Here is a 17,092-nt window from a genome sequence, read left to right as displayed (position 1 = left end):
TGATTCAACTAAGACACAAATGCCATCAGATGTTGAGTCCTTTGCTACTGTGATAGCTTTATGGAATGTGACTACATGCATGCCAGGGGTACCATTTGCACCATTGCACCATTTTTCTACTACAGTAACAGAACAGGCCCACGGTATTTTGTGAGCTTCCTTGTTAAGGTATTCCTTTGGTGGCTTTGAATTCACTAATTGTGTGACCCCAATGCAGGGGTACTTAGCCAGCAATAAATGGAGAAGAACTATCCATAACCCACAGTCTGGGTGTGTGTGTGTGTGTGTGTGTAAAACACCACTAATTTAATTTTGCTTTTCTGAAGCAACATTTGGAATCAATGTTCAGGAAGGTCTTTCCTGTTGCCGAGCTATTCTTCCTCCTCAGCCATTACATGCAGTCATTATACTGTCATTGGATCAGGAAGTATGAGAATATTGTGCAAAGGATGGTGTATGTAGACGTGCCTTGTTTGGTTGCGCAGACCATTGAAAACAGAACTCCACGACTATACCTTTTATATTCTGATCACCTGTTCCTAATTCCCAGCTCATGCCCTCCTCTCCCTTTGTGTTCTTCCCTGTTACAATTCCGTGCATGCTAGAATCCTGTGAAAAGCTTCTCTCAATGCTACCAACTCATTCTGTCACTTTAAGAGGCGGGGAGGAAGGCTGTTGCTGCGGAAACCAGTGAATACATTGCAACCTCACTGTGGAAGGACAGGAAAAAAACGCAGTGAGTCTACAGTGGGAGGCTTCAGGTCTAACATGAAGCTGACTTCCACTCATTTCTCTAAATTTATCCCCATCCTGGGAAGCTGCATGGGTGGGGAGGAAATAACTGGGATGGATGCAACTGGGGTTAGCATTTGAGGCATTCATTGATGAGGGTGGAGGGGCTTTGTTCCTACATCAGGATGCTGTACAGAAGGACGGAGGACAAGTGAGTGGAAGGAAATAGGGGGTCTTTGCAGCCAATATTCTCCCAAATTTATACAAATGCTTTATTGATTAATTGATTGCCGGGCTGGGAGCCATCCAGTAAAATAAAAGGAGGCAGTTTCAATGAGAAAAAGACAGAGAAAGCACATACCTTATCTCAATTTAAGTGCCATTTATTTATTTTTAAATTTTAAATTTTGTCTACCACTTAATCATCAAAACCTGTACTGTAGATGGTTTGCATAAAACATAAGATAGACATTAAAATCCTCAGAAGTTAAAAATGAGTTGATCCATTAAAAAGTATTTATAAAATCACCGGTTAAAAATATATGTTATGAAATATAAAAGGGAATTACCAATTAAAATGCTGACCCTACCTATCTGGCTTAGGCTTGCCTAAGCAAAAACATTTTAGAAGGCGCTACAAACAATACAGCAAAGGTGTCTGCCAAATACCAGTGTGCAGGGAGTTGCAGCATAGGGACTGCCCCATTGCAAGACTGATTCCTTACTTGTGCAGAACAGGCTTCTCCTAAAGAATCCTGAAAATTGTAGCTTGGTGAGAATTCTCTGTTACAGACCCTTTGAAGGACTACCTTTCTCAGAGTTCAATGGGAAGAGGGAAGGTGGCCCTCATCCTTCCTACTATTCTCTGGGAAGAGCCTGCAAAAAGCTTGACCATAGAGATCTATCTTCGCACCCACCAAGGAGATGGCACGAAGCACAGCACAATAAGAGCCATCGCTTTGCCTGGATATCTGACTTTTAGACATGCAGGGCCCATTAGCTGGTCCTGATTCCTAGTTTTCATTTTCAAAAAGTTTGTAGCGTTTATAGCCTGGGAGGTTGGTGGGAATAATGGGAAATGTGCATTGCCTCCGAGGGAATATGGCAATCCTGTTAAGGCGGTCCATGAGGAGATGCTTTGGTCTGGATGCCCATGCAAGGGGCTAGGGCCATAGTACTCCTTGTGGAGGAGCACCGATTTGATGCAAGCCATAGGGTCTCCTCAACATTGGTTCGACCCCTTGGTTGATAATCCAGCAGACAGGTTGGTTGAGGTCGGTTACAACCCAATGCCTTCACCAAACTCCTTACAGCTGTAATCAATAACATTGTGGCCTAAATTCAAACCATACAGTGTCATCACAAGTGGTCTTTTGGTCAGCGATGCCCTGTGGGGTGGTGGGCTCACAGCACCTGAATGCGCAGATGGCAGGTCCCCATGTCTTGGACACGTTAGCTCAGTTCTTTCTGGTGTTGGTTTCATGCTGAATTCTTCACTGTGACTCCCCCTTGTATATATCGTCAAAATAAATTCAAACAGTATGGCAGGCTGGGACTATTCCCCTTATCTCACACCGTATGTGGCTAGAGCTATGTCCACTCCAGCTAATGTATTGCAGGCAGGGTTTGCATCCAGTCTGCTTTCATCATCCATATCCTTCCCCCCCCCCCCCCCACTTCTTCTTCCAGATTTCCTCACAGCGGATCTCTGGGAAGTGTCCTCTTCTACACCCACCTGTTCCAAGGCTTTAAGTCCTCATTTCTCCACAATGCAAAAGAAGACCTCAGACGAGGTGGCGAAGGAGGTGCCAATACCGAAAGTCCCAGCTGCCAACAAAGGGGCAGTGGAATTCCTCTCGCTCATTGGTGGGTGCCCCTTTTGAGGAGGGAGGAGGCTCTCCTACCCTGTTCTCCCCCATGTAAGGGAGGGGTGCTGACAGCCAGGAGCTTTTTCACTATCAACCTTTGAAGATATAGGAGTCTTAGGGCCAAAGTAGACTGACACTAAAAGCACCACTGGGAAAACCTTTTTTCTTTTTCTTCATAGCAGGCACTGAGGGGCGGGGGTATTGGTATTGCAGCAGACATAGAGGAAGTTTAAACCTGCCACCTCATCCTGCCACCCAGCTGCTTTCTAATGAATTTCCCCACTCCACTCCACACTGGGGGCATTTTCATTGGGATTTCAATAGGGGGGAGTAAAAGATCCCCTGCCTGCATGCTGCAGTCTCAATGAAAATGGGAGGGTCCCCCTGCACCTGCTATTATTAAAAAATGAAATGGAATAGGAATATTCTCAGTGTAATGTCGTGTCTAGTTTCCTCAGTTCCAAACCATTAAGGAACACTATTGGTCAGCGTGGGCATGATTGTATCAGCAGGTTTGATGCTAATTCCTAAGGCAAAACCAAGTTTCCTATCTTCAACAGCCAATTTTGTGAGCCACCTTTTAGACCTGGTACAAGGCTTTGCCAGATTGACTTGCAAGATGGTATGTCCCAGGGCTGGGATGGGGAAATTTCAGGGCCAAATGCAGGCTTCTCTGTCTGACCCTCAGGACTTTTCCCAGAGCCCTTTCCCCCCTCTCCAGGCCACATGCCTCACCAGCCCTGAACTGCACCCTCCTTGAGAGCTTTTCCCTCACTGGAATGTGTCCTCAGCCTCAGACAATATGGGAATGTTCAGGGTGGCAGGAGAGGATCTATTGTTTATTAACCTGGAATGCAGCCCATTTTCCCCACGCCTTTCCCTGACTGACCATCCTTTCAAATGCTGTAATGAATCATGGACAAAACACCAGGCAAATCACAGGCAAGCAACTGGCAGGCCTTGGGAAGAAGCCAGGGAGAAAGGAGGTCAATGTGACCCAGATGACTCCAAACTTAGTGGACTCATTCCTTCAGCTTTTCAGTTAAACACTTCCATATAGAACATGGTTTGATATTAGGTCTCTGCTCATGAGTTTTAGGGTTGGATCTACCCTTGTCGCCAAAATACTCTGCATCCACTACCAACAACTGGTTTCTGTTCTTGGGGAATATTTTCCCATTCTGTGTGGAAACAGGCTTTTCTCTCTCTGTTTCCCCCAAATGATAATGTTCTACTCTCTCATCTTGCAGAACTGAAAGAGATAAAGTACTGCATTTTTGGGGAATCACTGGTTGCCATCTCAGAGAGCGGAGAGACTACAGGGACATTCACCATCTCAGTGGAGGAGACCAGCTATTCACCAGACGACTGGGATGAAGAAGACCTGTACCTGGTCCGTGCCAGCAGCAAGGGGACCATTGATGGCATCCCTTGCACAACGTCCATTACAGGTAACTTCACTGTGATAATTTGGCAGGAGGAGGGGGGTGTTATGGAGAAGGGAGAGAGTCGGACTACTCCTGTGTCCAAATAACAGCCTTCAGGCCTCAGATTATACAACTGGTGATATGGGACCTTAAAACTATGGATGCAGAGATGGAGCTATAGCATGAGGAGAAGAGATTTAACCATAGAGTATTTGTAGCAAGTGAATATAGGCATTTTTTGGTTCCTAGCGCTACACTTCCTTAGTCTGATAACTGTTTTAGACCAAAGGAAAGAAAAAGTTGAGCAAGGTTCCAGCCACACAGTGTGGACATAGCACTTAATATTCTGCTGTATCCCCAATAAGGCCCTACAATTCCTGTTCCTATAAGCTAAGGTTGTCATACGTCCGGAATTTCCCGGACATAACCGGCGATTGGCCGTCGGAAGCAGTGTCGTGGAATCCGCTGAAGCGTCAAGGAAAATCTGGACATATGGCAACCCATGTCAGCAGTGTCATTTTGGGTGATTTTCCTTAAAAATAGCTCCAAAACTTCATTTTTATTTATTCTTTTGAGATTTTGCCAAAAAAGCTAAACAACCTTTCTGTCCGGATTTTCACTTTTTGAAATATGGCAACTGTACTATAAGCAAGACTCTACTACATTTTAAAAAAATTCCACTTCATTGAATGGGACCCATGGGCTATGAAACTTGTTCAGAATTGCAGCCTTCGATCAGCAAAGACCTCCTAATTTTGTGATGTACTTATTTAGTACATTTCTTTCCCACCTTCCCTCGAAGGAGCTCAAGGTGGCATACATGGTCTTCCCTCTTCCCATTTTATCATCACAACAACCGTGTGAGGTACGTTAGGCTCAGAAACAGTGACTGGCCCGAGGTCACTCTGCATGCTTCACAGGTAAGTGGGGACCAGAACCCCAGTTTCCCAGGCACTCTAACCACTACACGACACTGCTGTTCCTTCTCCCAGCTATTCCCTTGTCGCTAACAATATGCGTTTAATTTTTATTTTATCTTCTTAATGCAGCTGGTATATGTTGACTAAAAGCCATGGAGTATTATTTGTGCATTCACACCCACTTCCCCAAGCAATCACGTGTTTTGGTAGGCTGCCTAAAACCCAGTGAAACGAATGAGATTTAAGTAGTTCATGCACAATACTAGTCATTCTGCTTTTCTTGTGTAAATATGTTTTGTCTGGATCTGAGAGTTAGTACAAGGCTGATGCTTAGAACCTTCTGCTCTCCTTCACCTTCTGCTCTCCTTCAAACACCTCAGTTGAGCTGCTTGTCTCTCTGGAAAAGCAACTAAGCAGAGAATGAAGAAAAGCCAAAAACAGACCACTCTTCCCCGAGATGGGTCAGTAGTGCTTTGCCATTTCATGGCATTGGACAGAGTAGTGTTACAATTGCATCTTAAGCAAACAAAGAAATGGCACAAATTAGGTTGGGCTGACAGCACAGAAAACACCGGAATGCAACATTTTGGAAGAGAAATCATCTGGATCCTGCATAAAAACAGAGTGAACGAATGATATCCATTCCAGAGAAAACAGCTAGTGTGGAATCAACCCAGTCACAGTAAGTTTGGCAGCCGTCACAGTGGTTTCTAGCAGCTATCAGACACAACTTCAGGAAAATTCCGAGAAAGGTAGGCAGCTTCAGGAACTCTTGGTAAAAACTGAAGTATTTCCAAGGGTAATAAAGAGGCGACCTGGGCTTACACGGAGTGTTTAGGTGGCATAACCTTTAACGTTTGTTTTTTAAACCTTTATCTATTTCTTTATCAGGATATGTAACAAAGAAATTGGAAACTGTGGAGCAGCACACAAAGGAAAGTGTGAGGGTAAATATCTTGTTTGTGTCCCCTTCACCATGGCTACTTGGATGCAAGATAACATCTAAACACCTGAAATGAATAAATAAATAAGGAAATTCTCCAGTAGCACCTTAGAGACCAACTAAGTTTGTTCTAAACATCTGTATTCCTGACAAGATTTCTCTTCTTCATATTGAAGCATGGGGGTAGGGGAAATCTTTTCAGTCCCGCCCCCCTTTTGCAGGTTTCCTTCATGATCTCCATTTTCTGCTCTCCTGGGTAAACTTACTAGGATAGTTGGCCTTAGGTTAAGGTTACCCGACGTCCCCATTTCCCAGGGACAGACCCCGGATTTACAAATCTGTTCCCTGACAAAATCCGTCTATTTAGTAGTTGAAAAGTGTCCCCGGCTTCATTGAAAAAAATCTGGTAACCTTACCTTAGGTTGCTTTGAAATCAGTGGAATATCCAGCCCATTCAAAAACAGGCTGTTGGAAATGCAGTTGTCAGCCCACCTTCCCCCTGTGGGGACTGGGATTTAAAGCAACACTTTAAATCAGAATAAGCCTTCATCCTGATTTGCTTTTGGGAACTGGTCTTGCAGGCCAAACTGGGACCCATAATTAGGCCTTGGGCCAGAGATTCCCCACCTCTGTACTAGAGGGACAAAGGGCTTAGACATAAGTACTCCTGAGTAAAAAAAAAAAATTATTATTTTTTAAGTTCATCTGTCTGGCATGGATGTATCATCTTGTGGTACTTACTCTTTTCTACAGTTCAGAGAGCACCCAGTGGAAACCAGGACCCATGTGGTGAGACGCCAAGACCAGCTTTTTGTGAGCAAAACTGTGGTGGAAAGAGATGTGAGTAAATTCTGATCCTTCTTAAAGGATTTGGAAAGTCAAGCCCAACTCCCTCCCTCTCTAGGTTAAGGGAAATAATCACACTAGTAATTCAAATCCATGTAACTTTCATGTCTGTTCACCTGTAAGTTCATTCCAGTGCGATATCCCTATTAAATCCACACAACCAAAATGTTATTTTACGTAATACTTATTTTTAAACATCCCCCCTCCCTCAAAATACAAGTTTCTAACTGCATTTTCTCTTGAAATAACGTGTTTAAAATGCATTTTGATTGTGGCTGTTGTTGAATGAGAACTACATGGGACAATCAAGAAGTGAGTTCTGACTCACACATTACTTATTCATTTAGAATATTTATTTCCCACTTTATAAGCAGTTTACAAAAGATCCTGAAATAAAGATTACATTCAAATCTAGGTTCAGGAACAGAAATAACACAATGTCCCTGTGGTACGGATTATTCACAGCACTGGAAGGTCTGACTCTGGTTAGTTCATACTTAGTTTCGCAAATACTGTATCCCTCAAGCATTCCTAGCTACTGTCCTTGAATGTTATCTATAATAACTTGTTCCACTGGTTGTCATCAGGGATTAACAGACTATGAGACTGTTGCTTTCCACTATCTTGTAGTGGACTACACTACAACTACCTTGGAGTCCAGCCTTGTTGCAAGGCTTGTAAAGCAATTTGCACCCTGTTAAGTATTCTAAATAGACAAACAGCAATATGGCATACTATATTTATGTATTACCTTTATACCCCTTCTTTCTTCCATGATGGAATTCAAGGCAGGTGATCTCCAGACACCAAACAGACCCAGCTCTCCTGAGCATGTGCCTTCAGATCATGTCCCGGAACAACATTTCTATTGCACATTTCCAAACCCTCCACCTTCATTATCTCAGTACTTACACCAGCCCACTAAGAAGAACAGCATTGTCCTCATGTTGCAGATATGAGCTGGTCTGAGGCCAAAGGAGTCATGCTTAGTACCAAATGCCACCTAGTGAATTTGCAGCTGAGATCTGATTTGAACTGAGGACTTCCCAACTCATAGTCTTCACCACTATGCTGCACAAGCCCTCATAACAGTCAGATGACAAAGGGCAGCAAGATCACGGTTTCCCATTCTTGTCCCACGAATGGCTAAGCCTGTCTTGAAGCACCAAGGAGTGGCATCTATAAGTCCCAAAACAATTTCCCCAGAATGACCTGTTGTTGTCTTGGATTTGGTGAAAATGTCTTTCCTCTATTCTCTCTCACAGGAAGAGATCCACGTTGACACATTTTCTTACAAACGTGCACAGCTTCATGGTCTAGTCTCAGAGTCTGCCAACTTCCTGGTGATGCGGGTGATGGCCAGGAGGCAAGCCGTACCACAGGATGCCATTTTCCTCGCATTTGGCATTGACCAGCACATCTGCCCCTGCACCTATGTGAGTGTGTCTTAGTGGGGCCCCCTGCAGGTGTTGGCAATGCATGAGGAAGTTTATCTCAGGAAGGGCTGTAGACTAGTGTTACAGCACATATTGTGCTGACCTATCCAGCTACGTAGGCCCAGCCCTTGGTAGATTGGCAAAGATTTCCACGTGAAGATTTGACCAAAACATGTAGGCCAGCTGACTGTCTAAAGTTAACTATATGCTGGCAGGAGAGAACAAGCCTTTGCTGCCTCACCAGCAGCACCGTTTTAACTCACCTTTCTCGTTCTTCACTTCGCTTCCCAGAGTTCCCTGGGCATCCAGAAGCAGAAAGTGGGCAAAGAGGAGGTGGAGGTGTTTGTCATTGAGAGAGTTGTGCGCTCCATGGATGAGGCCCCCCTGTGCTGGCAGTTCTACTTCCTGTCGGATGGGTAAGGAGGCTCCAGTGCAATCGCTTGTGCCCAGCCCTTCCTTGCAGGCAACATGGCTCCCTCCCTCTGACCTAGAATAGCTTCTGACAGTCTTATTGACAGCATTCTTACTGTAGGTTTCCTAGCGCAGCCTGGTTTCCTTTGAATGCCAGTGCTTTAAAAAACCCTATTATTATTATTATTACAAATACATTGAGTACAATACACAGGTTGTGTGTACTAAATTCCCCATCTCTCCCTCCCTTATTCCACCCTAAAAACCATAAATGAAACAAATCAGTTGCATTCCGTATGCAAAATGACGTGCAAAATGTGGGGAGGAGAAGAGGATACAGAAGATGTTTGCATCTTCGGTATCCACCAAGATACATTTGTCAGTTGATTAACTAAAAGAAACGCATTGGTAATGGCAGGAGAACTTCCCGTTCCTAGGCCTGGCATGCCTCGTGATGATCCATTCACAGCACATCATGAAGGCACCAGAGTCGCATGCCGCTACAGTCCTGCAGGGCTCCTGCCTATCTCTTACAGTTCCCAGGCAAATATGGGAGGGTCCAGCTGGCTAGTTTTCCTTCTTGCTTCCTCCACCCAGGCATTTATCTCGCCGTGTCCAGGTTGGATCCCCGGCCACCATGGTGATCCTTCAGATGCCCATTCTGATCGACACAGGTAAAAGGCAGGAGTCTGTGAAATTTCCCTCCCTCCACCCCGTCAGCGGTTGGGAATGGTCACCAGAGGCAATTGGGGCATTTGGTAGTTGAACCCCCTCCAGACATCCTTTCTTCATTGGACATTTGTGATCATTTGCAATTGAGGTGGTCACATCAGCTTTCCATACTGTTAGTGCCTGCAAAAGTTTTTGAGGTGGTCACGCTGCTTCATTTCCATGCAGTGTGTCTCCCATAACCTCCTGCTGAAGTTTCTTACCTTTTTTATACTACAAATGTTCTAGTTACTTTTTGTTTCAGTTCTGTTGTGCTATTGCCCCTTTGGAAAGCAAAAATATGATAGCAATTGGGGAAGTAAGTAAAGGTAAAGGGACCCCTGACCATTAGGTCCAGTTGTGACCGACTCTGGGGTTGCGCGCTCATCTCGCTCTATAGGACGAGGGAGCCAGTGTTTGTCCGCAGACAGCTTCCGGGTCATGTGGCCAGCATGACTAAGCCGCTTCTGGCGAACCAGAGCAGCACACGGAAACGCCGTTTACCTTCCCGCTAGAGTGGTACCTATTTATTTACTTGCACTTTGACGTGCTTTCGAACTGCTAGGTTAGCAGGAGCTAGGACCGAACAACGGGAGCTCACCCCATTGCGGGGATTCGAACTGCCAACCTCCTGATCAACAAGTCCTAGGCTCTGTGGTTGAACCCACAGCGCCACCCGCGTCCCTTAATTGGGGAAGTATCTCAAAGCAAACTAAAGTAGACTAAATCCACCATTAACACACTATTATTGTGTCAATAACGCGTTGCAGGATACACCCACAACAAAACACCAGTCTGGAGAGGCCCAGAATCTGTGCTGGCCTCCACTGGGGACAGCAGCTGGGAGTGAATCAACTAACTTGGGCAAAATGCAGAAATGCATTCTCTTTCATTTGGGCATGGATTGAAATTTAATTGCACTATTTATTTTTAAGAGCCATGGATTTCTAGTATGTGATGGACATCAATCTCTAATTCCCATGTTCCTAACTCTGCTTCAATTTCCACCTCTTCCCAGATGAACCAGACCCTCGTCCAGTCTTCGAGAAAATCCCGCTGGATTGGGAAGAGGATGTGCAGCTGTATTCCCAGTTCTTAGACAGAAAGGTGAGTTGTGTGGCAGCTAGAGTCTTGCCCACGCCCTTAAAATGTGCCAGCTCTTGCCAAGGGTCAATTAGTGGGCCTCCAAATACATATAGTTCTACCTGAAGTACTTGGCACCAAACTGGATAGAGCAACAACCTGAGAGACCCTCCTCTAACGTGGGTTTGGTTTCATCCCTTCAGGAGGAGCTGCAAGCAAGCCATGCCACCTATGTGCGTCGCCACCCAGAGCTCCGTGCACTGTTGGCAGATTTCTTACAGCTGCTGCTCCTTCGCAAGCCTGATGACGTGGTCACCTTTGCTGCGGAGTTCTTTGCCCCCTTTTCAGCGGAGCGCCCGCCCTGCAGGTCGTTTCGGTCATCCGACAAGCCCAACCCCTTTCGCAACCACGTCTAAACTATTCCAGCAGAAGAATAAAGACCCAGAGAATGACGCTGGGGTTTGCGGAAACTGTTTTTGGAAGTTGCTGGGGGCATGCCCTGCCCAGAGGGGTGCATGATGACTACTGCTGTGTCCAGGGCAGAGGCTCAGTCCTGAGGTACGCTGCTTCCCAAAGGGTGTTAGGAGTGCTGCAGGGAGTAGGAACTGAAACCGCTAGCATTTCCACACCCAGCGCAGAGCTGGCGACTCTGCAAAGTGGGAAGTGGTGGAAAACCTCCAGAATGTGACATTTTGGATCAAATGTATCCTTAAAAAAGAAAAAAGAAGAAGGCAGGAGTTAAACTTTATAACAGACTTCTCTGAATTTAAATTGTTGGCTTTAGAGACGAAAGCTCAGCCAATAAATAATTGAATCAATTGATAGAAAATTTACAAAAAGTGAGACTAAATAAAGTTTTTTCCCCTATTATTGAAAACAATGAGTTTAAAAGGTGCGTCCAAATATGTAGACTTCTGTGTGGAGGAACAGCTAATGGCTGTGGAAGAAGATGCACTGGCTTGATTCAGATGTAACTGAAAACTATGGTCAAAAGTGGGAAGCTACTGTTTATTGCAGCTAGAAACTTAGCATCTCCTCTCCTCCCGCAGGAGGGGGAGGAGGTGAGAAAGGTAGGTGTGACTGTACAAACCGATGGCTCATGCCTGCGCATTGTTATATTTGAATCAAACCTTGAATAAGGTATCAAACAAACGTTAATTCAGATAAATCTGCAAGTGTTCTTAAAAAAATTCAAGAAGTAGACATCCTTTCCGAAGAATGGAAGGAGATGGAAAAGGTGGCGTCAGCTCTGTTTCTAGTATATCTGTCAACATTAAGAGCCAGTCATTCTCACTCAGGCAGGTCCTTTTTTCCAGTTACATCTGTAGGGACCCAGCCTTTACATTTGAAATATGTAAATAGCAAGATCCCCATCAAACACAATTTTGTTGTTTTGTCTAAATCAATATTAGAAGTTACAACATTTAAACATGCACCAAAACCTTAAAACATTTAAAATTGAAATTGTCCTCAGCTATTCTCTCGCAATACCCCTCCTGAAAGTTCAACATTTTACAGAGCACCAGTTATGTTCTCTTTATGTAGATAGATCTGGCAAATATTTTTTTTGTACTTACTTAGGAGAAGGGCGATGTTTACATGGGCCATTTTTGTCTTGGGAAAGAGAACACAGGAAATGTGGGGTTTTTAAAAAAGAAATGTTGTGCCTATTATCAAACTATGAAAGTACGGCATATTCTTAACACAGTTCTTTTAGCACAGTATCTCATCCCCCTTGGTAATTGTTCCATAAAGGGATATTTGTTTGTTTGTTTGTTTGTTTGTTTGTTTGTTTGTTTGCTCACTGACTGAAAATGTTTTCTGTACAAAAATATTATGTCTGCATAGGAAAAGCAGTGTACAGGGATAGCCCTCAGCCATCCATAGATAAATGATGATACTACTAATGGGGATATTCAATTCCATAAGCGCAGTAACCCATAGCTAACAGGGATTCTTACAGTGCGTTGTAACTCATTTCTCACATTTTCCTTTGGTTTTGCATTTTTGAAGCAGGGGTGCCATTTCAGCACTGGCCACCATGCTGTTCAAAAAACAAAACAGGAAAATGAAAAGCTTTCCTGAAAACATTGCTATGAGTCCCTCTGATCCCCTTTGTGTTGGGCAACTCCTCTCTGCTCCTCAAAATTACAGGGCAGGTACCCATTTCATCTTGCTCCAGTGTCAGGGCTCTGACTGAGTCACCCTGGATGAGAGTTATGAGGCAGGGGTGGTTTTTTTGCCTTTTCCCCCTTTCCCCCCCAGGCCTTGACATCTGTACTCCAGGGGGCAAACCAGCTGCTTTTGAACTTACTAGCCTCCTTCCTCCCTCTCTCTTGCCTATTGAGAAACCAGAACCTTTCCAGCTGCGAAAGAAAGCAGCATATTAGTAAGAATCACGGCCTTCATACAGTCAGTCCCTCAAGCTTGATAATCATTCAGCGTTTTGAATGATTCAACTTAGTGGCCACTCTGATCCCAGATGGGCAACAATTCTGTGGGAAAGAACTGCACATGCCCTTGTTGTTCTGGGCGTTTAAACATTACACCAATGTTGTGGGATGAAAGTATGGAAACATACCTCCCACACCATTGTAGTAACCTCTTTTAGTGGGCATGGGGAACCATTGGTCCTCCAGATGTTGCTGGACCACAACTCCCATTGTCCCTGGCAATTGGCCATGCTTGCTGGGGCTGATGGGAGCTGTCGTTCAGTGACGTCTGGAGGGCCACAGGTTCCCCTGTGAAGGGAGCAATAATAAACCAAGAAAGATCCCTTTGAAGAATAAAGGAGATCAGTTGGGAGATATGAGAAGAACCAATGTTCACAGCAAAACGAAACATAGCTCTTTTGCTCACCTATATTTGTACTCCTAGGCCAGGAATGGTCCAGGGGCCAAATCCAACCTGCTGAGGAGTACTTAGCTGCCCGCCTTCATCAAAACCAGTCAATAGTAAGATGGCGGGTACAAGGATGGCATGCTTGCCATCTGTTTTCCACAGTGAGCTTGGAGTGTAGCTTGTCCCCTTAAACAGGAGGCGGACAGGTTCTGAGAACTAGGGATGTGACTGAGATGATGACTCAGCATCATGTGAGGCCAGTGTTCAACGTCCTTCACAAATAAGCTCAATGTGATAAAGACAATTTGCAACCATTTATGTTTCTTCAAAGGAGGAAACGGGGCTCTCTGGAATCAAAGATAACGCTCTTGTACAGATGGAATGGATACTTGTGGTTTAAGAAAATTAACACCCCCAAACTTCAATTATAGTTACTCAACAAAAAGGAATTCATTTCAATAGAGGTTATTGCCATGAGATCTTTAGGTTTGCATCAGTGAAGGCCTTGTGTAATATGAGAACAAAGAAAAGGGGTCAGTGACTGCCTAGGGCCTGTCAAACCCTATCAATGTTTGCGTTTATATGAGCTATAAAAGTATATGTGCATTTACATACAGCCATATGCTGAAGCTTAGCGTAGCTGTACATAGTTGGTAGCCTGCCTGCAGCCAAAGAACTGTCTAAATAGTGAATTTTAAAAAATCATAAGAATACTTTAAAAATTATATTTATTATTTATACCCACTTTTCTGTAGCATGCATCCAAAGTAGCTTGCAAAAATTGAAGCAATCAGTAATACAAGACAATCTTTTGCACAATAAAAGTGCAGCACTGAAGTCATTATATGAACAGCAAGCAGCTGTTACCAAAACCCACTATCATCACACCCATCAATGTACATGGTGCTTTACAGAGAACCAAAAAAAAGGCTGGTCTCTTCCCCAAGGAACTTGACATTCACTTTATGTCATGGTCCTCACTGCCCCTCTGTAAGGAATTCATTGTCTTCAGAAGAGCCTTCCTGGATCCTGTACAGCATCCTGCTTCCCAGAGAGCCAACCAGATGCCTCTCAGAAGCTCACAGAGAGGACATGAGGGGGCGGGTCCCTCTCCCAGTCCAGTGGTGTTCCTCAGCGACTGGTATTTTGAGGCATGCTGCCTCTGATACTAGAGGTAGTATACAGCCATAATTACTAATAGTCATGGTTAGCCTGATCTCCTTTTGAAGCCATATAAATTTATAGCTATTGTCACACTGAGTAGAAGTGAAATCTGCATTATTTAACTGCACTGTATGAAGAAATGCTCAGTTTTGTCTGTTCTTAATCTCCCATCATTCAACTTTATTGGATAACTTTTCATTCTAGCTTTATGAGCGAAGGAGAAAAACTACTCTTCACCCACCTTCTCACCATACTATGCATCATTTTTATAAACCTCTAAGGTGTCTGCCCCTTGCTCAACTTTTTCGGAACTAAGAATCCGAAAACTTTATAGCCTCCCCAGAGTTACTCCTGCTTCTTAATAAGTTTCTTAATCAGCCTTTTCTGAACCTTTTTGAGCTTTTTCACCATCGGCAGAAGTCTCCTATGCCTAAAAGTATAGGACTCCTTTTTGTCATACGTCCGGAATTTCCTGGACATATCCGGAATACTGCAGTCGGCAGCAGTGTCTGGGCGGAAATCAGCAAAATGTCCGGGAAAATCTGCACATATGGCAGTATGGCAGCTCATGTTGGCAGTGCCATTTTTGTCAATTTCCCATAAAAATACAGTCATACCTTGGATCGCGAAGTGAGTGTTCCAGTTTTCGAATGATTTTTGGGAGCCAAATGTCCGTCGGGGCTTCCGCGGCTTCCGATTGGCTGCAGGAGCTTCCTGCAGCCAATCAGAAGCCGTGCTGGAGTTTTCAAATGTTTTGGAACTCAAACAAACTTCTGGAACAGATACTGTTCGACTTCCAATGTACAAGCGACTATAGCTCAAAAACTGCAATTTTTATTGCAATTTTAAAGCTCAACAACTTTTCTGTCTGGATTTTCACTGCTTGAAATATGGCAACCCTATTTTAGGACCTACAGTTGGTAATAATTTCTTTTGGCTTTCTGCCCCATAGTCCACAGACTTCAAAAGATCCCTTGCTAATCCACTTCTTCCCAGCCTATTGCACACAGCCTTTCAGTCCCACTGTGACTGGGAACTATGCAACCTTTGGGGCACATCTCACATTCTCCACTCAACCTCTTTTTCCTCCAGCTCCTCAACCCACCATTTTCCTAGACCAATGTCTATTTCATCCTCCCTTCTTTAACCATCCTCTCAATCATTCCTAGCATTTTAAGGTTGTGCCTGGGCCTTTTAACACCTGTGAGACAAGCAGAAATTCAATAGGTAAATGTTTCCCCACTTATATCTGCATACAGGGATCTCTCTCTCTCTCGATCTCTCTCCACAAACAGGAAAAACACAAGTACAGAGATAATGATTTAATTATGGGGGCTGCTTGCTTTCATTTTGGCCTGGTGCCTTAATGGAGAGTAGCGGCATGGCAGGGAAAGTTTGCTTTCAAACAAAGAAGCGACTGTTCCTATTGAAGTGAGCACACGTTGAGTGCCAGGAATATGAGGCTTGTTCATGGATGACTAATGCAGTTGTGTGTCTCAAAGTGTGGCGAAATCTGGATAATTCCTCCACCACACAAACACCATAAAATCCCTCAGTTCTTCAGCTTGGAAATCACATGAGTTATTCTACCTACAAACGTTATCAGCTAGCCAGGGAGGAAAGCACCTCCTTGGTGAACTCTCTGTCTTTTCTGTGAACAGCTTTATGGGCAAAAATAAATCAGGTAAAACTTTTCATTGTGCAGAGGTAAATGCCAACAGCTCCAAATGTCCACAGATCAAACTGCTTGGAAAGTTATAGGAGCAGGAGCCTGGAATCGTAGAATTGTAGAATTGGTAGGGAACCTGAGGGTCATCTAGTCCAATCCCCTGCAATCCAATACAGTGGTACCTCGGGTTACATATGCTTCAGGTTACATACGCTTCAGGTTACAGACTCCGCTAACCCAGAAATATTACCTTGGGTTAAGAACTTTGCTTCAGGATGAGAACAGAAATTGCACGCAAGCGGGAGGCCCCATTAGCTAAAGTGGTGCTTCAGGTTAAGAAGAGTTTCAGGTTAAGTACGGACCTCCGGAACGAATTAAGTACTTAACCCGAGGTACCACTGTAATCTCAACTAATTGCACATGACAGATGGCCATCCAGCCTCTGCTTAGGAACTTTCAAGAAAGAAAAGTCCACTGCCTTCTGAGAGACTGCATTCCACTCTGTTGAACAGCTCTTACTGTCAGAAAGTTCTTCCTCTTGTTCAGTTGGAATCTCCTTTCTTGTAACTTGAAGCCATTGGTTTGGGTTGTAGCCTCTGGAGCAGAAGAAAAGCTTGCTCCATCTTCCATGTAACAAAATAATTCCTCTTTTGCAAACAAAGCACTATTCTATGTTGTCAGATTTACCTTCCAACCAAACTTTCCAAGTGGTTTACAAAACTCATAGAATGCAAAATGCAAGCAATGATCACACAAAGATCAAAAGAATAGGATAACTTCATTCACTATGTGCGTTTCCATTTGTGTCACGCCTCTGTGGGAAAGAGGACCACAACAAGAGGGGCCCCCTCTGCAAGACTGGTTTGCAAAAATGTGAAAGGCAAATGCAGGCGGCCAAAATTTTCCAGCAGATGGCACAACTCCCATGCGAGGAGAAGTTGCAGCATTTGGGGCTTTTTAATTTAGAGAATAGACAAGTAAGAGGTGACATGATAAAAGTTAGCACAATTTGTGAGTCATGGGGAAAGAGGATAAATATTTTTT

General features: G+C 44.1%; 1 protein-coding gene across 2 annotated transcripts; it reads left to right on the top strand.

Moving 5' to 3' along the window:
• Positions 1-589: 589 nt before the first annotated feature.
• CATIP (ciliogenesis associated TTC17 interacting protein) lies at positions 590-10,827 on the top strand. 2 transcript variants are annotated; one of them, XM_081190569.1, is made up of 10 exons: positions 590-736; positions 2,422-2,598; positions 3,851-4,051; positions 5,839-5,894; positions 6,644-6,730; positions 8,002-8,172; positions 8,464-8,588; positions 9,181-9,257; positions 10,310-10,398; positions 10,578-10,827. In XM_081190569.1, exons 2-10 carry the CDS (start codon positions 2,502-2,504, stop codon positions 10,788-10,790), a joined length of 1,116 nt encoding a protein of 371 aa, XP_081046695.1. In that variant the 5' UTR covers positions 590-736; positions 2,422-2,501; the 3' UTR covers positions 10,791-10,827. The 2 variants fall into 2 exon arrangements, with proteins under 2 accessions (XP_081046695.1, XP_081046696.1); XM_081190570.1 differs by lacking the exon at positions 590-736 and adding an exon at positions 743-943.
• Positions 10,828-17,092: the final 6,265 nt, after the last annotated feature.

This window comes from Podarcis bocagei (genome assembly GCF_964188305.1).
Source record: "Podarcis bocagei genome assembly, chromosome: 1".
Lineage (NCBI taxonomy): Eukaryota > Metazoa > Chordata > Lepidosauria > Squamata > Lacertidae > Podarcis > Podarcis bocagei.
Note: the sequence above shows the minus strand (reverse complement) of the source record. Positions and strands in the feature narration are given on the sequence as shown.

Excerpts from the sequence above, each read along its gene's own strand:
- CATIP (XM_081190569.1), top strand. The coding sequence starts at position 2,502 with ATGCAAAAGAAGACCTCAGACGAGGTGGCGAAGGAGGTGCCAATACCG. Across the intron at positions 2,599-3,850 it reads GGAATTCCTCTCGCTCATTG|AACTGAAAGAGATAAAGTAC; the intron begins GTGGGTGCCCCT and ends CTCATCTTGCAG. Across the intron at positions 8,589-9,180 it reads TTCTACTTCCTGTCGGATGG|GCATTTATCTCGCCGTGTCC; the intron begins GTAAGGAGGCTC and ends TCCTCCACCCAG.